The 26,913-nt window shown below is 31.8% G+C and overlaps 1 protein-coding gene across 2 annotated transcripts; it reads left to right on the top strand.

Moving 5' to 3' along the window:
- Nucleotides 1–32: 32 nt before the first annotated feature.
- Nucleotides 33–26,494, top strand: LOC148623694 (transmembrane protein 62-like). 2 transcript variants are annotated; one of them, XM_088565729.1, is made up of 14 exons: nt 33–159; nt 2,079–2,190; nt 4,211–4,348; nt 5,366–5,411; nt 6,520–6,667; nt 9,599–9,726; nt 10,894–11,016; nt 13,141–13,293; nt 16,794–16,953; nt 18,498–18,608; nt 19,578–19,677; nt 21,375–21,500; nt 22,775–22,893; nt 24,233–26,494. In XM_088565729.1, exons 1-14 carry the CDS (start codon nt 157–159, stop codon nt 24,542–24,544), a joined length of 1,779 nt encoding a protein of 592 aa, XP_088421855.1. In that variant the 5' UTR covers nt 33–156; the 3' UTR covers nt 24,545–26,494. The 2 variants fall into 2 exon arrangements, with proteins under 2 accessions (XP_088421855.1, XP_088421854.1); XM_088565728.1 differs by having other exon boundaries at nt 45–230.
- The last annotated feature ends 419 nt before the right edge of the window (nt 26,495–26,913 follow it).

The raw sequence follows: 26,913 nt of genomic DNA, 5'->3' as shown, positions 1-26,913 counted from the left end.
AGCAGTACAATAGGAACTTTTCAGCTTTCACGTTAGTGCAGGGAAAACGTCCGAGTAATATCGATTGTCATTTAAAGCAGCCGAAAAGAAAATTAAAGTCAAAGATGACGAAATTCGATTTTATTGTTTTCCTCATCATTGTCTGGATGAATTTTCATGGTATATATCTTGAAGCAGAGATGAAGGAAGTTCAAAATACGGAATTTCATCAAATATTTTGGTTTATTCAGGTACTTCGACTGGTTATCCCTTTTCAAGGCTTTTATTTTGAGATTCGGCGCTGGAGATTTGTTAGTTTTGGCCACTCTGGTGGTGGTGAAAAAAATATATCTCCAGCGCCGAATCCCAAAAGGTATTATTCGACCGGGTTATACTTCTCCTTCCAATTCAATGTTCATGTACTCATACTTAGGACTTAATCCCAAAAGGGATTAACTTAGGACTGTCTGCATTTAATCCGTTTCCGTGAGCCTTTGGTTTTCATAATGTTCGTCACCCATGTATTGCACACTAGCAATGGGACAGGTGAAGCCATGAAACATGAATTAATTTGTTCCAGTGGCAGTTCGAGAAACTATTTACCGACTTTCTATCCTTGGGGTATGAAGGAACAGAATACCAACCTTATGTTGTAGGAGTTGCAGCACATAAGTAATAAAAAAGGGCAATAATACCAACATGCAAATTGAAAAGTTGCATAAAACCGGTAAAATTATACCCTTGAAATGAGATGGCCACATCTAAATGGTTATTTGAATTTTCTAAAGTTTTTTTGTAAGAAAAATGTTTTTGAGTTTTTATATGAGAAACTGGATAAATAACAACCTTCATTTTGTTACACATTCATCTTCTCAGAACCTGATAAGTGGTATAAGCACTGACTTGTGCCAAAAATTATTGGTTTATCTTAAAATTTCCAACTTACTTTCTATTCAAAAGCACGTTTTTTCAGTAATTTATTGTAAAGGTATTTTTTATTTATATTAATGAAATACCATATTTTATTATGAAAACAGTATTTGTTTTCATTTAATATTGTGTAACCATGTATTGAAACCTGCCAGTTTAAAGCTGCTTTAGCTGTCATTTTTGTAATTTTTGTTTCGATGAAATATGCCTTAACTTTGAATTATTTCTACTAAATTGTACTTTTCCTGTATAATTTCATTTGATATAAACAAATAAAATGCATTAAGTACATGAAATAGGTTTTGATACATAAATTGTCTTGCAAAACAAAAAGTCGACCAAGATGACATTCATATGCATGTAACTTCTGATGACCTTAATCCATGCATATGCTGTCAGGGCCAATTCTCAAAAAAAGTCTGATTGCAAAGCAAAAGTGGTAAATCATTAGAAAGGAATACCTGTTTCTTTGAATGACTCAAGCCGTAAAAGAAAAAAAATTGAATATAACACAAGGATCCTTTTGTAATTTACGTATAGTGATATAGTATGACACAAATATGGTCAGTAATTGTCATTATTTATTTGAAAACTAATCAAGAAAAGGATGAAATAAAATGAAAACAAAATATATGCTTACCTTGTACCTGTTATTGTTATTTTTAATCAAAGTGAAAGTATTTTTAACCCAGGTGAATGTCCTGTTGGCAATCTTCAGAAGTAATGGCAAAAAATTAAATTAGAGCTATATTGATCTTCTTTCATTAAAAAAAAAACGTTGTTTTCACAATATTCTGTAGGTATTATTGACATTTATTGCTTCAATTGCATTACTACAAATTAATTTCATTGTATCTGCAAAATTCAGTAGAATCAAAACGGAACAAATTCGGCAGCTAAAGCAGCTTTAACTCAGTTGATTTATTCCAAATAAGAATTCAGATAACATGTTATAAGTTTGGTTTAACATTCAGTAAAACCGAAACACATATAGAATATACATATTCTGACTCCATTTTCTGTATAGTAACACTAAGTGATTTAATAATTATGTTTGAATATCATTACTGTAGATCAAATGTTCCATACAGGCCTATGGGTGCATTTTGTACTACTGTATTCATTACCTTTGAAAACTTATTAACATACATATTAATGCCTTATTTCAGGTTACTGATATTCATATAAGCAAGTTTTATGGCTTCAAAAGAGCACCAGATATGAAGACATTTTGTGAAACTCATTTAAAAGTCATAAAACCAGATTTCATCATTGCTTCAGGTAAGCTTGATTAAAGGTGAAATCAGGAAAACCAATGTTAGAGCTTTATTCAAAATGCAATTCTTGACAAAATGAATTGTACTACTATTTTATACCTATATCCTCTTTCTGCATCCTCCTGAAAGAAACAAATCCTTTACTGTTGCATTAAAGGGCTCAAATTTAAAATAAATGCATTTTTTTTTTAAAGTGTCATGATAACTTTTGAGCTCTTTTTTGAAGTCGCTAATATTGTAAGCAACTTCTTGCACTTGTAATTTCAGTACTGTATGTTCGTATATGATTTGCATAATTACATACTACTACACCACCTTATGCTGCTAATTGATGCTGTAGAAAACTCAATTCTAGCTTCATACGAGATCAGAATGTACCTCTCTTAAACACCATATGTGTACATGTGTTCAACATGTGTTTTTACTTGTATGAGTGGGGGAAGTTTACATTAGGAGATGAAATGATCGGTTAGCATTGAACTTTCTGTAATATAGCTGAGAGACGCCTAGTCTCCAAGTTGTTTTGATTGAGTAACATTCAGATCATCACGGATATTGAGTCACCCAATTTTAAATAGAGCATATTGCAACTTCACTTGAAGTTTTCCGATCTTAGCTGATTGACAAACTGCTGCATTACACAACAAAGTTTAAAGTTCAGAGTTCAAAAGTAAAAGTGGGTACATAGAAAATATTACAACACAATCTCTAATAAGCTTTTAAAATGTTCTAAAATGTCAAGTATATTTTCGAAAGAGGAATACACTTATTTTGCTAATAATGTACAAATATACAATATATCAAAAAATGTGAAACGTAAAAGGACATAAATGTGTATCATCAATTGACCTAAAATCTTCGTGTTTCAGCTCACTAAAATTTGTGATATTTTGAATTCTGAACTATATCTATATCTATGCCAAGGTGTATGGTAAAAATGAGATTGGGAGTTAAGTTTAGTAGAGAATTGAAATCAGTAGCATAGAATATTTGGTTATTGGTGACTTTGAAGAGCTTCAGTCTTTGATTATAATATATGCTGTCCGTGATTAGTTTTACACCAAAAATGGATACATGTTTGACAGTTGGTGTCTAGCATTTATTTTCTTCCCCTTTTTATTTTTGATGAAATCAAACTTGCAATCATCATGATCATCAAATAGCATTTCACTCATATATGTTTTTAAAATATTTAGGTAATGAACCATAAAAAAAAGAAATTGAATTTTGGAAAATCCTGAAAAACTTTTATAGATCACATTTTTTTCATAGAACTGTTCAATAAATTATGTGACATGTCATAACAAGGCAGATCAAGCTTTTTATATCATGTATACCAAAAAAAGCTTGATCAGTTAAATAAGTAATGAGACCTAGCTATTTGGGATAATTTGGAAGTTATAAAGTTGCAGAAATCTGATTTTTTACACATTCGAGTATAAAGGTATCAACTAAAAAAAAAATAATTAAAAAGAACTTTATTTTTTTGTACAAGTAACACATTTACTCATTATTTAAAGAATTTTGGACACATGATGTTTGTAAGAGTGCTTCTAAATGCATTAGTGGTCTTTTGTGTCAAAACTATGCATAAGTAAAATACATATACATGTACATTTAAACTCGAAAGCTATGCATATATTTCAAGAATTAAAGTGTATATAGTTATTTTTTACACCAACCACAGTATCAGATATTAAGTGTTAATTTCAATCTTTGAGATAAATGGAACAATTCAAGTGGTTATAATAGTTCTTACAGGAATTGGTTTTTATTGCAAGATATTCAGTGGCAGCTGTCATTCAGGACTTTGTTCAAACATCATACCTCTTTTTATTCTGTAATTTTGAACTTTGTAAATAAAAGATTTACTTTACTCTTAATGATTTTGAAATGATGCATCTATTCTACGAGGGTGTCATTTTTAATCTCAATTTGAAGTTAGGAAACATCAGAACAAAAGTTGAATTTTGTTAACTTCTCATTGTACCGGTATTTTACTTTAATTATTTGTTGTTATACAGGTGATTTAACTGATGCTAAGTCACCAGACTTAAGGGGATCCAGACAGTTTGTTGAAGAATGGAAGTTATATCAGAAAACTGTGAATGACTGTAAAGCTGCTTATGACACTTTTTGGTTGGATATTAAAGGAAATCATGGTAAATCTGAATGAAAAATATACCTTCACCTTTGTACCTTATTGACGTACATCTGTGTTCCTTATTCATTATTATTTTCACACCTTTATTAAACTGCAGGCTTCGAAAGTGGGTTGTGCATGGTGATCATGATGTCCGTCTGTTCCTCCATTCACATCTTCTAGTTAAAATTTTCTTTGCATTTGCTTGATTTACAGTCACTTGATATTATGCAAAAAGCTTTATATAGGTTTGTCATATTGAGGAATTCAATTTTAGAATTTAGCAATATCAACTTCCTGTTCTTTCAAATTTTCATAATTGTTTTCACTGCTATTAAATACAGCCACTTGATATGTTGACAGATCTCTTAATATAGATATGCTTTATTGATTTTTAGAGTTGAGCAACATCAACTCCCTTTTTGAGAATCTTTGTTTAAATACAAAAATTTCGCAACTGTTTTCTCTGCAACTATTTATCATAGCCACTTGATATTTCGACAGGAATGCCATATTATGGAATTTGATTTTAGACTTGAAAAACATCAAGTTCCTGTTTGATGACTTAATTAATATTTAAGCATATAGTTTAAATGCAAAATTTCCTTAACAAAAGTGAAAGGAAGTTTAGTAGCCACTTGACTTCATCTATTTTAATGACTTATGGGATATTGCCCAATAATATGCAAAAATTGCAAAGTGTTTATACACATGTTATAAGAAGGTTGCACATTTTATGAAGATTTGCTTGAAAGAATATGATGATTCTGTGATTTTTCCAAAGGAAAATAATCTTACTTAAGGGTTTAAATTTTGAAGCAGGATATTCTGTAAATGAGTGTGCACACAGTATTTTTCTTGTTTTTACAGAAATAAGTTTTCTTGGGGAAACATCCTGTATTTCATCAGAAAGTAATTTGAAAATGTTAAAACGTTGAACTTGAATTGAATTTTTCAATACCTTAGAATAAGAAGCTGGTGTTAAAATGCCAACCATTAAGAAAGGTACATAACATGACTTTTTTAATGTTTTCAGATGCATTTAATGTCCCTGGAGATTATGACAAAAGAAACTTATTTAGGTATGATTATTGAATGTAATGGTTTGATATGTTCATAAATTATTTTGACATCTAAAATGTTTCTGAAATTTATATATAAACTCCAATATTTTGCTGTTGAATAATAGTATACAGCTTTTTTTATCACCTAATCTAATACATTTATCTAATACATGTGCTCTATAGTTTTCACTTTACTCTTTGTGAATGCAAAATCTCAAATTCTGCACAAAGGTATTGAATTACAAATTTGTACAGTTTTCAATGTTAAAAGCTACATTCTTTTTGCAAGTGACAGATTTTGAAAATCAGATTTATGAGCCCAGTATTCTGAACAGTTGTTCAGATGTGTGTATCATTCATTTAAAAAGTACCTGTACATGGTTTCATAAAAACAATCTAAAATTGAGATTTCCTCATATCCTTGGGATTTTTTATGAAGCCCAAGCCTGGACTATTATCCCAGGATACCACAAGTAGGGCCAATTTCAAATACTGATATAATATTTTTTTTTATAAAAAATTGTGGAAGAAATCCTTATTTTTACAAAAATTGCAAATCAAGAATTAATCAGAATGAGAAAAAAGTACAGAAATTAAAATAAAAACATTGATAATGCATTTTGACATTTTTCCTCAAGATTAATCATTTTCAGTCTGAAATTTCCTAAGTAGCTTCTTTTCATGTTCCGTTATCTGAGAAAAGCTTCTAGAAATACAAGTAGGTTGATAAGGTAATTATACATGAAAATACAACTTTTTGGCTGAATAAAAAAAAATAACATATGAACAGTAGACCTTATTTTTTCATGAAAGTGTTCAAAGCCCAACTGACTTCATAGTTGCACAAAGTATCTATTTTAGAAAGAGATTTTAGTTCAAGCTTGACTTCAGTACATTTTTTATAGATATCTTCAAAATTTAATTTTGTAACATAGGTATAATATTTGAGGGTAACCCATTCTGCAAAATATCTAGTCAATTTGTGGCATATTTTAAAAGTCTGATAATATTTTTTACTTGGAAGTATTTTTCTGTGAATAAAATATGTGGCAAAGTTTGTGTGAAAATAATCTTTCTGTTATTAAAACTTTATATAATAGTATATGTTTTTCTTTTATTTGCCCAGGCAGTATTCAGAACAAGGATGGACCCACCCATCATCATATTCCTACACTCATGCTAAACCCTATGGAAACTATACTATAGTTGCAATGGATGCCGCTCCAATGCCAGGTCCTCGTAGACCTTTTAATTTCTTTGGATTTATAAATAAGGTACTAGTGTCTAGTACTACATAAAATATTTGTCAGTCCACTACCATTTGTTTCCCTATTTTGATATGGTCTGTTCTAGCCTTTGATTTTGATAAGATATTTTTGAGTCACCAAGTTGGAATCAGGTCTAGTAGCTGCTCGACTCTATTTATCACTCCATCCCTCGGTACTTACTTCTTGTAATTTGTAACTCAAAAAGTATAAGCCCAATATTATGCTACAATAAGTACTGGTACATACTTCAGGTAAATTGTATGTTATGCATATGTATCCAAAAATATTTATGTGCTGACAAATATGTTATTGTGATGCAGATCCAGACATGTTATCAGTCTTGTTTGGGAAAGTGGTGACATGCAGCTATTGGTACACATGTGTACATAGGAAAATATTTTGACAGATATAGTTGAACCATCTTAATCATTAGACAAACAAATCTTTTAAATGTTATTTATGAATTTTATGTTTCATCAATATGTAAAAGCATTCATTGTAGCACATTTTCATAAGAGCACTTCATGTCCAAAATGTGTGTCTGGTATATGCTGTTACAAACTGATGAAACATAAAAAAATGAAACATTCAGTTTATATAGTTATTATGTTTCCCCATAGAAGTTGAGGAACATAAAGTTTTTACCCTCTTTTTAGCTCACTTGTCGTCTGTCGTCGTCAACCGTCGCTAACAATTTTTCAAAACTCTTCTCCTCGACACTAATTGACTAATTGGAACCAAACTTGGTTTGAATGTTCCTTCGAATATCCTGCATAGAAGTGATGTGATCCATCGAAAAACATGGTCGCCTTTACTACAAATAGAACATAGGGGTCAGACAGTATTTATTCGCATATATCTCCAAAACCATTAGATTTAGCCAAATTCTGACAAGGGGATTAAAGTGTTAAGCTATATAAGATCTATCCGTGGTCAAATTTTCGATTGAATCCATTAAGCCATGTTGGAATTATTGCACTTTTTTGACGTTTTTTTGCTATTTTTAATGTCATTTCTTTCAAAAATCTTCTCCTCTGACACTACTTGATCAATTGGAAACTAATTTGGTTGAATGTTCCTCGGGGTATCCTGCATAGCCAAATTCTGACATGGGGTAAATGTGTTAAGCATGATAAGATCTATCTGTAGTCAAATTTTCGATTTAATCCATTAAGCCATGTTGGAATTATTGTACTTTTTCAATGTTTTTTTGTAATTTTTAATGTTATTTCCTTCGAAAAATCTTGTCCTGTGACACTACTTGAGCAATTGAAAACAAATTTGGTATGTATGTTCCTTAGGGTATTTTTCATACAAATGATGTAGGGATTTTTGATCTTTTGAAAAAACATGGCCACCATTACTAAAAATAGAACATAGGGATCAGACAGTAGTTTTTTTTTGCATATATCTCTAAAATCGTTAGGTTTAGACAAATTCTCACTGGGTTAAATTGTTCAGCATGATAAGATCTATCTGTGGTCCAATTTTAGATTTAATCCATTAAGCCAGGTTGGAAGTTATTGCACTTTTTCGACGTTTTTATTTTTTTTTGCTATTTTTAATGTTATTTCTTTCAAAAATCTTCTCCTCTGATACTTCTTGACCAATTGAAACCAAACTTGGTATATGGGGATTTTTGATCCATTGAAAAACATGGCTGCCGTTACTTAAAATAGAACATAGAGATCAGACAGTAGTTTTTCACATTTATATCCAAAGCGGTTAGGTCTAGCCAAACAGTTTCAATTGCTGAAATGATCCTGATTATAAGCCCTTCAAAAGTCTTCAGAGATCAAAGTTGTTAGGCGACTTCTTGTAAGAGTTATTGCCCTACAAAGGTGAAAAGTGATGTTTTCTTTTTTCTTTTTTTTTTTTACAGTTTTCAGCCAGTATCTTGAAAACTGTAATAGATGGAGAGAAACTTTCAGTTGCTGAAGTGATCTTATGATAAGTCCTATCAAAGTCTTCTTGAGTCAAAATTGTTGGACAACTCCTAGTTTAATTATTGCCCTTGTAAGACAAATTTGAATCAGGTGAGCCATTCAGACTCCTGGGAGCCTTTTGTTTATTCTTCTTCTTTCTTCTAACCTCCTTCTTTTCTGACAGTGTTCTTGGAAATTGCTGAATGAATTTTAACTTGGCACAAAATAGACCACCATATCTAGATGTGCACTAAGGTTTTGAAAGGAGAAGGTACAATAGGGGTCATATTTGGCCTCTATTTTACAAAAAAAATTATTTTGAAGCAAACGACAAAAATGTGATATGCATTGTTAAATGGATGATTATATTTTATAAAAATATTTTTAAATTTTCATCATTTTAAGGAAGGTGAAAAACTGTCAAAACTACTAAATTGGGAAAAATGCTCATATTGTTATTTTCAAAGTGACCCAGGGACATCTTAACTGATTTGGACTCCTATCAAAGTCACATTTAGAAATCATAAACAATAATTTAGGGTTGTTGGCAGAGACACCCAAAAAATGTGGCTATGGGAGAGCTGGGGGGAAGATCCTGTTACACTGTGTGTAACAATTATATATAGTTACATTTGATTTAAGTTTCTCAAGATAACTGTTAATTTATTTCATCTGTATCAAAGAGTCCATGTTGGCACACACTCTTTCCATAGAAAACGGGCAATACACAGTAATCAATAAATGTAGTGCAGTAATTGTGGGCATGGCCTGTATGATAAATATGGTGTTTTTTCACTAATTTCATGAGCAGGAAAAAAAGGTGAAAATAAACTGCTGCTTATAAGTGATGTTATATCATAATACATGTTTGAGAGAATGTTAGATGCGAAGTTAAATAGCCACAAAATTTGTTAAATTCTGTATGTTAGAAAAGGACAGTTATCAAGTAATAAATCCTTTCACGATTTGTATATTAGCAGATATACTTAACACCTAGGCATTGTATTTACAGGAGAGAAGGCACCATCTTGAAACTATTTCAAAAGCGTCTTTGTCAAGCAATATGTCTATATGGTTCGGACATTATACTACATCACTGGTAGTAGACGCAGTACAGAATGATATTTTGGATCTATTGAGGTAGGTCTATAATAATCACTATTCATATCATAAAAAAATCAAATATAAATATTCAGTTATTCTGGATCAAAAATATTTATCTTTCAAAAGTTGTATCATGAAAAATAAATGTAAAGTTGTCACATGGAACTAATAACATGTACATGTACCTGATTTGAATGTATAATTATTTAGACAATAATGTAAACAAATGGGGGCACGTTGCTCAATTATTAAAGTCCAGAAACAGTCAACCAAATAATTAACAGGAGATAGGCATTCCACTATTTCAAGTACTTAATCCATTGTTCTAAATATAAAGTTTTCATAATGTTATATAGATGGTACAAAAATCACAGTTAACATAAGTAATGCTCGGTGTTACAAGAGCGGAGCATTATGGTAAGCTAAGTAAAGATACAAAACGTGTAGAGAATATACCACACTAAAAACTCCTTCCACAAATTTCTCCCACAAATTATAAATAAACAATTAAAAATTCTTACTCTGACCAATGACTTGCTTTCTGAAGTTCAATTGAACCAAAATATTTACTTGTCAAAAGCAGTTAATTAAACCTGTATAATGTTTAATGGGGGATAGTGTCATAAAATGTTATCAAAATAAAACTATAAATCTTTACTCTGTGATAATGGGATCAATCAACATATGGTCATGAGAAAGTCTGTGCATACAACATTAATCTTCATCCTGATCTAGCTAGTTGCATGTATCATTAACTGACTTATAATTAACCCAATACATAACAATAAGTCTGTTCATTGATAGTTCATTTGCACAGTGTTAGAAATAAGTGCTTGCTAAAGTTGAAGATGAATGAGTTATTACAGGCCAACTATATCTCCAGAATTTTTTTTTTGATTCTTCATGTTGTTCATTTTATTCTTATAACTCTTTCAATTCTGCAAAAAAGATTGTGTAGATGTCACAACTTGAGATTGCATTAAAAATGAAAAAAAAAGTGGAATGTATATATTGTTTTGACCAAGAATCTTTTGTGAGTTTGATGTAAGTAATAGTGTATATGTAATACAATTTTCAGGTGGACTTTCTCATTGATTACTGGTATATTTATTTATTTATCACACAAAGTGAGTAACTATGTATTTAAAGTAAGGCATAAAGTGTTAATGATAAACATTGAAGATATTTGTATTTCAATTGTAGAAATGCCTCGTATTATCTATGTGGACATCTACACACCCTAGCTGGACTAGTTAGCAGAATGTATTCAAGACATTCCACAGGGACAATTGAGTTGGAACTGGGAGATTGGCGGGATAATAGATTGTATGAGAGTATATCATTAATGCCATTTTGATTCTTTCTCCTCTGTTTAAGGAAAAAAGCATACTGGTGATTTTCTGCCCATTAATCCATCATACTGTTGCTTTGTCTGCCAAGGTGCTTTAATCTCACTTTTTGCTACACACAATTGGATAATCCTTGATTTGGTGATTATTTCAATTGCTAAAAGAATTATAGTGATGAAGGCTACATATCTTGTAACTTGACCAAATCTTAGAAAACTCTTAAAAACTTAGCTCTTTGACTAACACATTTACATATTGGTTAATTTTCTATTTATCTGTGATAACATTCACCTGCTTCATAATATGAAATGTTCACGTTCCATTATAACAGAGGTATTGTGCTAAACAGATAACCTTTTGGAGCGGGAGTTACCTATAACATATACAATGGCTGCCTTCATTGACTTGTTGCTCATCTCTATTATACTGGAATTGACATTGATTAGCAACTAACTAATGGTTTCTTAGAAAACATGGGACACCTGCTGTACCAGTGCTCTTAGTTTATGCTTCCTGATTGTTTTGTTTTTAGTTTTTGATGTGTTTTAAATACCTTTTCTATGTTATTTGTTGTTTTGCTGCTGTTTCTTTTGTTTTGTCTTTCTCAATTTGAACGTAGCTGTATCTGATGTAACTCCTTGATGAAATTGTAGGATTCAGCAAGAATGTGCAATGTACCTGTCTATCAATGTCACCTTTTGAAAGAGTAATCATGGGAACCAAGGTTATAGAGTAATCAAGAGAATGTAATCTAGGGACAAAGACCAGACATGGAGAACAGACATACACAACAAAAAGTAACTTAAATCATACGTACAGAGGAACAAAAGCAAATGAGCTACTCGGACTCCACTAAAAACTGGACACATGAAAAATATATATTTTTGGGGTACCAGTTTTATATTTATGCAATTAATTTGCGGTCCTAAATTGGTACGGCAGTGTCATTGTATTGAGTATATTATTGTGTAGATTTCTATGAAATTGTACCACAAGCTAGGATTAATTTTGGGGATTGTTACTTGAGCTGTTCAGTAATGAGGTAACTGAAATAACAATTTTTAGCTCACCTGGCCAGGTGAGCTATTGCCATCAATTGACATCATCTGTCAGAACTCTTCTCCTCTGACATTACTTGACCAACTGGAACCAAACTTGGTATGAATGGTTCCTCTGGGATACCCTGCATAGAACTGATTTGGGGATTTTTTATTCGTCCAAAACATGGCTGCCCTTACTAGAAATGGAACAAAGGGATCCCGACAGTAGTTTTTCTCATATTTGTCCAAAACCATTAGGTTAAGCACAATTCTGATATGGGATTCAAGTGATCATCATAATGAGATCTATCTGCATTAAAATTTTTGTTTCAATCTGTTAAGCGATGTTGGAGTTGATGCCTTTTTTCGACATTTTTTTTGCTATTTTTAATGTTATTTCTTTCAAAAAATCTTGTCCAGTGACACTACTTGAGCAATTGAATCCAAACTTGGTATGAATGTTTCTTAAGGTATTTTTCATAGAACCCATGTAGGGATTTTTGATCTGTGGACAAACATTGCCACTGTTACTAAAAATAGAACAAAGGGGTCAGTCAGAGTTTTTCTCATATATCTCCAAAACCGTTAGGTTTAGCCATATTCTTTTATTGCTGAAGTGATCCTTATTATAAGGCCTACAAAAGTCTCCAGGGATCAAAATTGTCAGACGACTCCTTGTAAGAGTTGTGGTCCTTGAATGGTGAAAAAATTATGTTTTTTTACAGTTTTCAGCCTATATCTTGAAAACTATGATAGATAGAATGAAACTTTCAATTGCTGAAATGATCCTTATGATTAGGCCTACGAAAGTTTGCGGGTATCATACTTGTTGGAAGACTCCTTGTTAAAGTTATTGTCCATGAAAGGCGAAAAATCTTGTTTTCAGCAGTTTTTATCCAATGTCTTAAAAACTGGAGTTTTTTGTAACAAAACATTAGGCTCTTTGTTATCCTTCTGGATTGCTATTTTTTTTAATATCAAATCAAAAACAGATTTACTTCATTATGTTAGTAGTAGTTCATGGCTCTAGTTATTTTCAATACATTATTTTTGCTTCCAAGGTTCAGAGTGCTAGTTGTGGACAATGATATGTTGTCATTTACTGATGTCAAATTTAGAGACTGGCCCATTGTTTTGATCACCAATCCTAAAGATGCCATGTTTACATCGCCAAAAGAACCAGGACATAGGATGAAGGCTTCATCTCATATAAGGCAAGTAAATGCTATCATCATGAAGAAAAAAACACATTAGCTTTGTATGAAAACTAGTAACCATATGGTTTAAATATGATATTGCATATCAATAATATCCATTTTAATCAACTTGTATTGCTTATTAGAATAGTATATCCATCTGTCACATGTCAGTTGTTTTACAGGTTTTTTTACTGTTTGACTATGGAGGACACATTATGGTATACTGTCTGTCCATTCATTTGTCTTATACACTTCTCACAATAAGTAAAAAATGCTGCTACCAATTGTTGTGAAACTTAGATGATTTGTTTTTTACTATTGATGCGAGCACTCTTTCAATTTTTCTAAATTTCTGCTCTTTTGCTTATGAGTTATAGGACTTCATTCATACAAAAAATGGGTTGATTTCATGTTTTAAGACTATTACTCTCAAACTTTTGCACAATGTTAATTAAACTTTGGTGAATTGTTTATTTATATTGATGTATAAACATGCTTTCAGTTTTTGTAAATTTATGATTTTTAAGATTTAGACTCATGGAACTTAGTTCATGAAAAAGGGGGAATTTCACTGTTTTCTGACTGGAACGTAGTAGTGGTTTCCCCCATTTTCTTGAAACTTTGGAAAATAGTTCATTACTATTGATATTAGCTCCCAATTCAGTTGTTATAAAATCATTATTTTTCCGTATTCCAGTTTTTGGACTTGAATAAAAAAGAGGTATTTCCCACCATTACTAAAAATAGAACATAGGGGTCAGACAGTAGTTAGGTTTAGCCAAATTCTGACATGGGGGTAAAAGTGTTCAGCATGATGAGATTTATCAGTGGTCAAATTTTCATTTCTGATCAGTTGAGCAATGTTGGTTATTACCCTTTTTATACGTTTTTTTTTGCTATTTTTAATGTTATTTCTTTCAAAAATCTTCTCCTCTGACACTACTGGAGCAAGTGGAACTAAACTTGGTGTGAATGTTCCTTAGGGTATCCTGCATAGAACAGTTGTGAGGATTTTCGATCCTTTGAAAAACATGGCTGCTGTTACCAAAAATAGAACATAGGCGTCAGATAGTAGTTTTTTGCATATATCTCCAAAACCGTTAGGTTTACCCAAATTCTGACATAGGTAAAAGTGTTTGGCATGATGAGATCTATCTGGTCAAATTTTCATTATCATCCTACATAGAACTGATTTGGGGATTTTTGATCTGTTGAAAAACATGGTCTCCATTACTAAAAAGAGAACAAAGGTGTCAGACAGTAGTTTTTTTTCGCATATATCTCCAAACCTGTTAGGTTTAGCAAAATTATTGTAATTGCTGAAATGACCCTTATTATAAGGCTTTCAAAAGTCTTCAGGAATCAAAGTTGTCAGGAAACTCTTTGTAAGTAATTGCCCTTGAAAAAAGAAAAGTGATGTTTTTTCACTTTTTTTTTACAGCCTTCAGCCAATATCTTGAAAACTATAATAGGTAGAAAGAAACTTTCAATCGCTGAAATGATCCTTATGATGGTCCTACCAAAGTCTTCTTGAGTCAAAATTGTTACTTGTTAAATTAATTTCCTTTGAAAGACATACTTTAACCAGGTGAGCAATTCAGGTTCTTGGGAGCCTCTGTTTTATTAATGAAAGCCATTTTAGCTCACCTGGCCGTAGTCCATGTGAGCTTTTGCCATCACTTGGCATCTGTCATTTTCAACATTGTCGTTGTCATTAACAATTTCTTCAAACGTCTTCTCCTCTGAAACTACTGAATGGATTTGGATGAAACTTAAGATGGTTGTTCCTTAGAGTATCCTGCACAAAATGAGTGTTTGGATTTTTGATCTATTGGCCGCTGTTACTAAAAATAGAACATAGGGGTCAGACAGCAGAATTTTGCATATATCTCCAAAACCGTTAGGTTTAACCAAATTCTGACACGGGTTAAGGTATGTAGCATGATGAGATCTATCTGTGGTCAAATTTTGGTGCATATCTGTTGACCCATCTTGGAATTATAGCCCTTTTTAAACGTTTTTGCTGTTTTTAATGTTATTATTTTAAAAAATCTTGTCCTCAGAAACTGATTTACAGAATTCAATGAAAGTAGGTATTTTTGTTTTATAAGGTATTTTTAACAAAATGACTGTTTCGATTTTTGATCTGTTAAAAAACATGGCGGCTGTTACTAAAAATAGAACATAGGGGTCAGATAGCAGATTTTTGCATATATCTCCAAAACGGTTAGGTTTTACCAAAATTTGAATGGGTAAAAGTATTCAGCATGATGAGATCAATCTGTGGTCAAATTTTGTTGAAAATCTGTTGACCCGTGTTGGAGTTATTGCCCTTTTTGGACGTTTTTTGCCATTTTTGATGTTATTACTTTAAAAAATCTGCTCGGGAACTATTCTGCAAAATTCAATGAAAGTTGACATTTTTGTTTGATAGGGTATCCTTAACAAAATGACCAATTTTTGATTGCTGAAAAAACATCGCTGCCGTTTCTGAAAATAGAACAATGGGGCCAGACAGCAGATTTTTGCATACATGTCCAAATCTGTTAGCTTTCAATTTCTGAAATGATCCTTATTACAAGGCTTACAAAAGTCTCCACTGAATCAAATGGAGTCAATATTGTTTGACAACTCCTTGTTAGAGTTATTGCCCATGAAAGGCAAAACTTTAACAAGGTGAGCGATTCAGGCTCTTGGGAGCCTCGTGTTTTATTTTTGTATATTTTGTGTCTCAACCCAATTTAGAGCTGTATCAAGCTTGAGTTTTGTGTCCATATTTGCCCCATCTGTTCTGGGTTCAACCTGCAGGTGTGTCTAGCTGTGGTCTGTGAAGCATTTTTTATTAAGTCGCCCTCCTACTATGGTAGTTTTTTTTAACTGTCCTTTTCTCATTGTGTTTTTGATACAAAATATACTACATAGAGGATTGACTATTTGACCTGGAAGTAGTAAGTGAGACCTTAGAATATTTAAATGTTTTTCTTCTTTTACAATTTACAAAAGCTTTTGGTACTGTGAGTCTTATAAGACCAAGACATATTTTTTTTTATTAGATTCCTCATGAAAATCCCTGCCTGCATTTTCAATCAGATTTCAGATATTTATTACAGTGTTTGAGTTATAAGGGGCTTAAGGGGACCACACTCCAGACCTATATACTTAAATTGGATTTCAAAATATTGTGCAATATTGTGTCCAAATGATTTGTTTGTACCCATAATGAACTGTAAGCCCCTATGTTTAGTGTGTCAAAAACTAATATTGTGTTCACCCTTACCTCTAGTGAACAGGATTTAACTGGCTGTGGTTATATCATGTTGCGCTCTGTGAAGCTTTTTATTTTATTCCAGGATTTTGGATGTTTTCACCAACCAAGGTGCTGTTTTCGTATTCCAAGACTTGCCAAGGTACTATTACATGTATTGTATTCCAGGATTTTGGTGTTTTCACCAACCAAGGTGCTGTTTTCGTATTCCAAGACTTGCTAAGGTACTATTACATGTATTGTATTCCAGGATTTTGGTGTTTTCACCTGCTAAAGTATTGTATGTGAAAGTAAATATAGATGGTCAGTGGTTAGGTGATGCATATCTAGTGGAGAAGTCTTTATATGCTTTGAAGTGGAATCCTGGGAAGTATTTAAATGGACTCCATAGTATTACAGTTTCTGTGCAGGTATTTAACACATTATTTAAAAATGCATTTCTTTTCATTCAATTCAGTGAGTTACTTGTCATGATCTGATTTTTTTTTTACTTTAGGGACTGTCTTGTCACACAACCCTGAAAATATACAACAAAGATTTAGTGAGCATTCCTCACAGTTATTCTAGTTTGAATTGTTTTAATTATGGCAGAATGGGAAACTCATTTTTATCAATCTACCTGTACACCTATTGCAATTGGTATATACCTACAGTATATGCAAGTATGTATGGTAAGTAGTGGTTAGCAGAAATTAATTATTCTGAATATTGAATTGGGGAGGTTAGCTGTAGGTGTACAATGTATAAACAAAACAATCCTGCTACAGTATATACTGATGAGAATCTTAGGAACATAAACATGAGACAAACATCACCAAATACTAAAAAATAGCATGTAAAAGAAAGGCAACAGAGAACATCAAACATGATATGTTTTGAGTTGTTCAAAAAGGACTAAGAAAAGCATTGTAATTTTTGGTTGTTAATTGGTAAAAAGTAAGTGGTGCAAACGCAACACTGGCTCAAAATATGTTGTGGTGCATAGGGGTGCAAAATATCTCCCATTCAAATATGCTGTTTATACTATGTTTGTTGTAAAAATCTAGCAATAATTTATTATTCAAGTGATCAAATTAGAAAATATATATTGAAATTTAAATTTGCTCGGTCAAAACAATGTTTAAGGTACATCAAATGTTTTCAATTGAATTTCTGATATCATAGTGTCAGTTTTGTGGCATATACAAATGTATAAATAAGACATGGTATTGTTTAATGGATCTTATTAAAATTTACTGTGTCTCGTTAGTTAGTTTACATTCTTGATCAACTCATGACACTGTATGATACACTACAAATGGAGACATACAACCTAATACGAAGAAAGGACATACTGTGAACATATCAATTTCTGCGGTGTACTTTTTTTTTCACGGTGGACAGAAAACCACAAAAAATAGTACCCATGAAGTTGATCTTAAACTATATAATGCTTATCATTTTTTGAAAAAATGAAAATTAATAGCTGTGAATATGTTCATTTGACAGAATCTGCAAAAATTAATATCTTTACAGTAATTATAGTTATGCACTTGTGCAAATTACAAGGAAATTTTGATGACTAATATTTTTCAGGCATTAAGTCCCTTTGAACTTAGTTTCCAGAAGTACATTACTGAAGCATCTTGTCATTGTCATTGTCATTCCTCTTAAAAAACTGAACTTGGTATGTAGTAAGAACACAATATTACCAGGAAATTGTAATCGCTTAAGTTTTATGGAAGTAACTCCCTTTGAACTTAGTTTCTTGAAATGCATTACTAAAGTTTTTGTTGTTGTAACTCTTCCCATTATACAAGCAAGGGTGACCAATTTTTTTATATTTGGATCCTCATTTATCTCCAACCTTGAACTGGCTCTTCCTTCTGTGTAGGGGCATGGGGTATGTGAGCATGCTGACTGAGATCTCTTTGTTATACTAATACTTAAAATGATAAGAGTACTATATTTTCAGGACACAGAAAACCTGTTAAAGACTGTAAATCAAAAGTTTTCACTAGATGGAACAAGTCTTTCCTTCCGATTTTTGCCAAACTTGATATTGAGGAACAATATGCAAAGTGTGGTAAGTTTCTTTTAATATCCCCTGTAACAAAAAAATCCTGTCTTAACTACACATTACTTTTTTTATGAAAGAAGGTAAGGCATGTATGAAGGAAGATAACTATTGTTCGATGCGTACAAAGGGAGGTAATCTAACTTAAGGGCTTAACTTATTAAACCATTATAAAGGCAACTCCTTTTAAACTATTCAATGAATTTAGAAAGGTAAAACATTCATATTGATCAGATGTGCATGGAATGAGATAGTTATTGTCTGATCCCCACAAAGAGAGCTTTCTCAAGGTAGGGGTTTCCTGTATGTGTATATCTTGTATATGAAACTCCTTCTAAACTGATCAATGGATTTTAATTGAACATTATAGGAAGGTTAGTTATCATATGTAGATACATGTATGCACGAACAAAATAACCATCTTTAATAATTAAAAAAAGAGCTCATCTAAACAAAGGTTTTGCACTCATTTGTCCTTTCTGGGACAAATGGCTAATCTTCACCCTTATAATACAGAAACATTGAACTTTGTTCTATGTATTGTAAGTACATAATCTGTGTGTATGTTGATCAAAAGTAGTCAAAACTAGAAATACTATGAGCAAGTGCCCAATAACCAAAACCCCTTTACAAATGGAGTTCAGTGCTTCAATATGTAAACCAGTTATATCCGTCAACCAATTGTGTTGATTTTCCACTCTCTCATACACACAAGGTGCAAGTCAACTTGAAGGTTTGTCTATGTTTTTTTCAGTTTTCTTTGCCAATAATTGTCTCAACCACTTTATATTTTAACACAAACTTAATAATGGTGCTTCATATAACAGGAATTTACTTCAGGGTCGAGAGACAACTTCCTGTTCGAAGACTTAAGTTTATATTTTGACCACATTCTTAAGTTTGGGTCCAGGGAAATCACTAGTGGGCATCAGCTCACAGATTTGTTGTTAATAACAGAGATTCAAATTTTCCTTTTAGTTCCAATGTATATTCTGGATAATAGTTATGGTATACATAGTATTCCTGTTTCTACTTAGAGGATTTCAGAACATACAGGCAGTGTTAATACATATACAAGGTAATGTACCAATGTCTAATGAAATTTCAAACTATTTATTTTTCATGGCATTTTTCTGAAAAAACTACTGTAAACGTACTTATTTTCGCGGATTTCGCGGTTGACCATTTTCCGCGAAAATAAATACCCGTGAACATAAATACCCATATCACAAAATTTAGAAGAAACTTTATTACCCTAGACAACACATACCGGTCGATCAAAGACAAATTGCTATGTAAACAATTTTACAACCAGAACGACCCAAGCTGACCTTTAAATTGTTGTGAAAACAATATCAGGTGAGAGCAGTCCACGCTACCTGTATTTGTAAGATTGACACTTTTATTGTGAATGTGTTCATTGATCTGAATAATCCATAGTGACCATAATGACCTGTGTACGCTTTGATCTTTATTTATTATGAAAGGGACAGTTAAATAATCGATCCGTCACATTTTATATTTAATAACATATTTACAGGTATTCAAAATAAAATTAAATCAATTATATACTGTCATTATTTGGTATAAAGTTACACATTCTTGCACACGTCAGCTATACCTGCCTTAGCCCACCCCCTTTTCAGTGTCTCAGTCTTAACGTTCTGAAATGCGTGTACGATCCATCCTGCTTGCAGTGGTTTGAGAGTAGACAAACGAAGGTCCACATTAATATCACTGATATTAACAGAACAGAACACAACAGAACTCGTGCATTAAAATCTACCCAGGGGGAAAGATTGATATTTTTTTTATCTACATTACACTTTCTTTTTCGTAGGCTCAATCCTTTGACAATCATTGATTTTTAATCATGGAATAAACTTTGTCTTTTACACGATGTTAAAAAGAGACAGAGTTATATTCCGCGAAAATAGTAAAAGTTAAAACTAGAAAAACGCGAAATTAAATACCCGTGAACTTGTTTGAAATTGTAAAATCGCGAATATAAGTACCCACGAAAATAAGTATGTTTACAGTAATTGATTTAATAGACAGACAGAGAGCCAAGTTGTTATTTTACTCTCATATTTCATATATACATATACAATTAAAACAGTTATTCAGGACATTTTAAATTAGTAAAACTTATCATTACAATTCATTTAACATAAAAAAAACCCAACTTTATTTACCAATTACACATATAGAAAGTCACTCTAATAATACTATAATAACACTATAATTTTGAGTATGATACTTTTATGTTTGGTATGTAAACTTGTGATGATGAGTTAAGAAAAAATCAAGGAAAAACTACTTTATCAATGTATAACCACAGGCTGGCCATTTATGTTGTTATTTTACCCCTTGCTATTGCTCGGGGTAAAACAAGGTGACAAAAATGGCCAGCCTATGGTAAAACAATGATTAAATGGAGTTTCTGTTATTTATTTTTATTCTAATGTGACTATTTTTTTCATATTTTTAAATAGACGCAGACTATGAATTGAAATGTTGGTCATGTGTTTATCACTTTTTACCATGGATGTGGTCCAAAGAGCTTTGAAGCACATCAAATTAGAATTACAGATAAAAGTTTTGTTCCATCTTTGAGATTTTGAGACTTTTGGATGTTGAACAAGCTTTCACTTTTTATTTCACTAAAATCTTGTATCTAAAGGAGAAGTATTATATTTGATCATACATTTATTGTGGATAATTGTGGTACATGTACAAATGATAACTGACTATCTCAAAATGATTACTTTTCAGGAAGTAACCCCCTAACAAAATATTTGAGCAGTTTCATAAATATATGGCTACTACGAGTCTGGTTGGTGACAAAGATTAAAAGCCTGTATCTTATGTTTGTTTGCTTTATCCTTTACCTTGGACTAGGTAAGTTTATATATTCCCTGCAATACATTACATGGGTTTAGATAGATTTGTATATTTTTTTCTGCAATCCTTTACATGGATTAAGTTCTTTTGCAGTCCATTATATGGGTTTGGGTAGGTTTAAATATTTCCTGCAATCCTTTATATGAGTTTATGGAGGTTTATGTTTTTTTATGCAATCCTTTGCATGGGTTTAGATAGGTAAAGATATAATTCATGCAATCCTTTATATTGGTTTATGGATGTTTATTTATATTTTCTGCAATTCTTAACATGGTCTTCAGATATGTTTTTATATGTTTTGCAATCCTCCACCGTTGATTAGATGGGTTTATATATTTCCTGCAATCCTTTACATGAGTTTAGATAGGTTTATATATTTTATGCAATATTTAAAATTGGTTTAGATAGGTTTACATATTTCCTGCAATACTTTACATAGGTTTATGGAGGTTTATAGATTTTCTGCAATCCTCCACCTTCGATTAGATGGGTTTACATATATTTCCTGCAATCCTTTACATGGGTTGGATGGGTTTATATATTTTCTGCAATCCTCCACCTTCGATTAGATGGGTTTACATATATTTCCTGCAATCCTTTACATGGGTTAGATGGGTTTATATATTTCCTGCAATCCTCCACCTTTGATTAGATGGGTTTACATATATTTCCTGCAATCCTCCACCTTCAATTAGATTGGTTTACATATATTTCCTGTAATCTTTTACATGGATTTAGTTAGGTTTTTGCCATACCATAATAGGATGACTGTGATTGACTTTGGGTTTCCTTAAAAAGAATGAGGGGACAAAAAAGGGGCCAGAAATAAACATTTTCATGATGTACAGATAATAAGTTAAGTGAAAGTTAATGGATCTCTTTTTTTTTCGTTGTACCAAAAGGGGGGGGGGGTTGCATATCCCCTAACGAAGGCTGGGGTTTATATTATAGTTGTGCTTATTGAGGAATAAGGGGCCAGTAGGCGGACTATATGACTTCAACCAAACTTTTTTCCGGTGTCAGCTAACAAAATTCAGTTCTATCAAACTTGATAAGTGTATCCATACTTGCCCCTATTGTTCAGAGTTGGACCACTTTGATGGTATTAAGCTGCACCCTGCAAAGCATTTTATTTAAATTATAGTTTCTCACATGTAAATGTAATCATTTAAATGAAATAAAAAATAACATTTTACTGTATTTAGGCTAGAATATATTATGTTACTATCTGTAAGGAATATGGGAATAGTTTACATATCTATTATATGCAGGTCCCTGGTTTATAGCAGAAGTATTAGAGAATGAAACAGGAGTTTTATTTATATGGGGAATATATGTGAAAGGAACATTTGTACCAGGTTCTTTAGCCTATTTGTATGGCATATTTCATGTAAGTATGTTGAACTTTCTTAGTCTTAATTGTATTGACTATGTATGTAAAGAGACATATTTCTAAAATGACTGACAAATTCCTATTTTCAGCTGTGCAAGATTTTCTTATCTCACCCACAAGTTGAGACAGAATACATGTGTTTTCCAATAAAAAAATTGACTCAATAAAACCAATTTTATTGGAGATGTGCGCTTTTGAACTTAGAAATTTACAGTAAATCATCATGTATCAGCTTGCTATCACAACTTCTTCAAAACTATCCACCAGAATTTCATTAAACTTGTTATTCAGCAAGAACACCATATGTTGTTGTTCATATTATCAGGAAATTTTGATTCTCTAAGGTTTTGACTTTTTTTTATCAGATACACACACATTATGCACTTTACAATGCATAGATCTATGTTCATTGTTTTTTGATACTACATAGGGGGATGGCCATTTGACCGGAAACTTACCACTTTCTGGTCCAAATTAAGCTGAGAATGTGTACTTTAAAATCGTTTTTGTAATTTACTACAAAAATATTTGAATATTGTTTACATGTGTGAGTAATTTGCCTCCATGCTGTCAGTTAGCAGAAAAGGTAAAAATGTGGATTTTTAGTATTATTTATTCAAGTAACTTTTGTGAAGAATTTCTTCGATCATTGTACCATTAGCATAATGATTTTGAAACCTTACTTTGAAGTTTTGCAATGGTATACCACTTTACGTTGTCATTCGTCGTGGGATGTGTCACAGTGAAACTTTGAAAATTACTTTTTTAACATATAAAGTAATGGAAATGTTAGTTGTTAGTGGGACCTAATTTTTATGAGAGTTATGCCCCTTTGAACTAAGATATTTACTGAATATCATCATGTATCAGCTTGTCATTGAAACTCCTTTAAAACTACCCACCAGAATTTCATAAAACTTGGTCTGTAGCAAGAACACCTTATGTTGTTTTGTATATTATCAGGAAATTTATTGGAATTATGTTCCATTGTTATGTGTATCCGTCCGTTACACTTTTTTCATCACAGCTTTCTCAGCAGCTATAAATCACAGGTGCAGTGTGATGCAGGTCCAGACATTGATTGGTCTAGATTGTTTCTACATTTGATATTGATATTTTAACTTATGGTCACAAGCTTTATGGAGTGTGCTATATTGTTGGATTTGATGCAACTTCCTGTTTGCAACTCTGTTTATATTTTACCATACACAGAAGTTGGGTGCAGGCATTGGTTCACAGTTTTTGTGTTTGTATCATAGTAATGAAATTGGAAATGCTAGTAAGGGAGTGAGTGTATTGTGTGCTTGAGTGCAGAAGTTTTTTCTTTCTTTTTCAGATTTTGACATTCAATATTCCAATGCTGCTGTTAACAGGGTTTATCATCCATTATACACGAGAGATGTCACAGAAACATCATATACCAAAGTTTCACAAATTAAGACACATCTACATTCCCTTCTTTTGTCTTGTTGCTTTCAATACATTTATAACCTTCATAGAATTTCCTGCAGCCTATGGTACCAAAGCAGTAATAATTGGTCCAGTTAGGACAGGGTCTATTGTTTTAGCATTTATTATTTATCATTTAGCTCACAAATATGCTTTGTGTATTCCAGCTATGCACATGTCAGATAAAAACATAAGATAAGGATATTGAAATGTGTCTCTATTTATTACATAGATTGTAGTGAGTTATCAAAAATTCCCTGTGTAATAAATTTTGATATTTTGATATCTGCTCTTCTGTTTGTTTTATGTGTAGAAATCATTGTAATATGAATAAATAAAAAAAATAATCTAGGTGGAATTACAATAAAGATAGATCATGAACAAAGCATAAAAATATCTTAATTAACAGATGTTTCAACTTTGTCAAATTACCAAGAGATGTTGAGTTTGCAATGGTTGAATGGGGTTTGAAGTTGAATAGGTAAAAAAATGGAGGGATGTGAATGTGAAAAATAAAGTAATTTAGGGAAAAATGTTGGGATTAATTGGATACAAAAACCAATTAAAGCACTTTGAGTAAATGTGAAGAACAATTGGAAAGACGAGCAATTTGATGCATGGAAGAAGAGAAAACTCACTCTCCAGGACAAACTTTAAGTAATTAAATCTTTGATTTTTCACATCTCTACAATTATTTGGACATCTGAATTGAAAGCAGGTTGGGTTAAAAGATTTGTTACTTTAAATATTTTTGAACTCTGGGGAAAAATTGACTAATTTTTAAAATTAATTTAAACACAACTACCTCAAATAATTTTCTTCTAAAAATATCAGTGTCATATGATATTTTGATCCTTGCGAAAAATTGACCCCGGGGTTAAAATATCATATGAAATGTTGACCCCTAGGGTTATTTTAACATAATCCCCTCCCCCAGAGGGCCTAAAAATATAATAACAAGGGGTTAATTTATTGCAGTAGGGGGTTATAATATCATACAGAGAGAGGGGGCAACATTTCACTATATTTTAACCCCAGGGTCCCTGGCATGACACCAGAACAGAAGGAGAGCAGGTTAAAAAAATCATTTTCATATATTAGAAAGCCAATTTTATAAGGAAATAATTTCAATAAACTCAACAATCAGTCAGTTCATTTTCATAATTGGATAAAAAGTGATATTATTTTTGTAATTGATATTATATATGAATATGGACAAGTTTCAGAATTAGTTATTTTAAACAAGTTAAATGTGAACAACCAGCTGGATATCTGAGTTTGATTCACTGCAAAATCTTGTACCTAAAGGCTGCCAAATTAAATGAAATTTTGAGAATTATGGAAAGCCAGGATAACAGATGGAGAAATTAACAAATAAAGTGTTATATAATACACTGATTGAATTTAAAAGTATCAAAAGTGGATGAAGATCTTAGAAATTAAGGAGCATCTTTTTTAAGAAAATAGTTTTAAAGGAAAACAGGTTAACAATTTTCCACTGGAAGCTCATTCAAGATATTTTTTTTTCAAAGGAACTCACACATACTCCATCCCTCTGTCTGTCAATCCGGAAAAAAGTCTTTTGCACTTTTTTTAAAGGCTTGCAGATATTGAGCTGATTTTTTGTATGCAAGTCAACCTTGATGAGTTACAGATTACAATTACATTTCGTTTCGCCTCGCTAATTTTTGTCCCAAGTTATGGCCCTTGAACTTTAACAAAATTACCGAAATTAAAGTTTTCTGCACTTTTTTCTAAATGCTTGCAGATATTAAGCTGATTTTTGGTATGTGAGTCTACCCTGATGAGTTGCAGATCAAGTTTACGTTTCATTCCGCTCCGCTGTTTTTTGTCAGTTATAGCCCTCGAATTTTGAAAAATTTACCGAAATATAAGTCGATATTCTTAATTTTAAATATTTAATTTGAAAAGAGGAAGAAAACATTTACTAAATTAAGTTTTTTCAGGTGTTCGATAAAATATTTGGGACTTATGTAATGTGTATTTATGATTTTATACTACAGCTGGCTACTTAACTGCTTTGATACTGATCGAGGTACATGTAAACAATTCAAGAAAACACCTTGGAGCTTTGATTCTTTTATTGTGATATTGTAACAAGCAATGTTGAATAAATATTCATTCTGTTGTTAATTCTTTTTTCTCGATATTTCATATGTTTTTAAAGTACAAATCTTTGCAAGAATCCAAGGAGTTAAATTTATTTAACTCTTTGAAGTGTCAGACAAAATGAAAAAAAATCTGAAACAAGCATTTCAAAAACCCACAGATTTGACAATGTACTTACACATATGAAAGAATGACCTATGTTTAATCTCTGCTTCACTGAAGACATGGTTAAGTTGTTATTTGTGGTTTTTTACAGGTTATCTCCCCTGAAATGTTTATTTGCAGTGTGAACTAATTTAACTAAAATGATGTCGGAAATATTGCCTTTATTCCTTGATTCTGATGATACAAATAGTCAAATGGTGGCTTAATTTATACCATGTTTCACCCAATACTAATAAATCATCAAGCTCAACGCGACAGCAACCGCCTCTAGAG

The sequence above is a fragment of the Perna viridis genome, chromosome 2 (genome assembly GCF_037379345.1).
Source record: "Perna viridis isolate PV_CMFRI_1.1 ecotype Kerala chromosome 2, ASM3737934v1, whole genome shotgun sequence".
NCBI lineage: Eukaryota > Metazoa > Mollusca > Bivalvia > Mytilida > Mytilidae > Perna > Perna viridis.
This window is presented reverse-complemented; position numbering and strand designations above follow the sequence as displayed.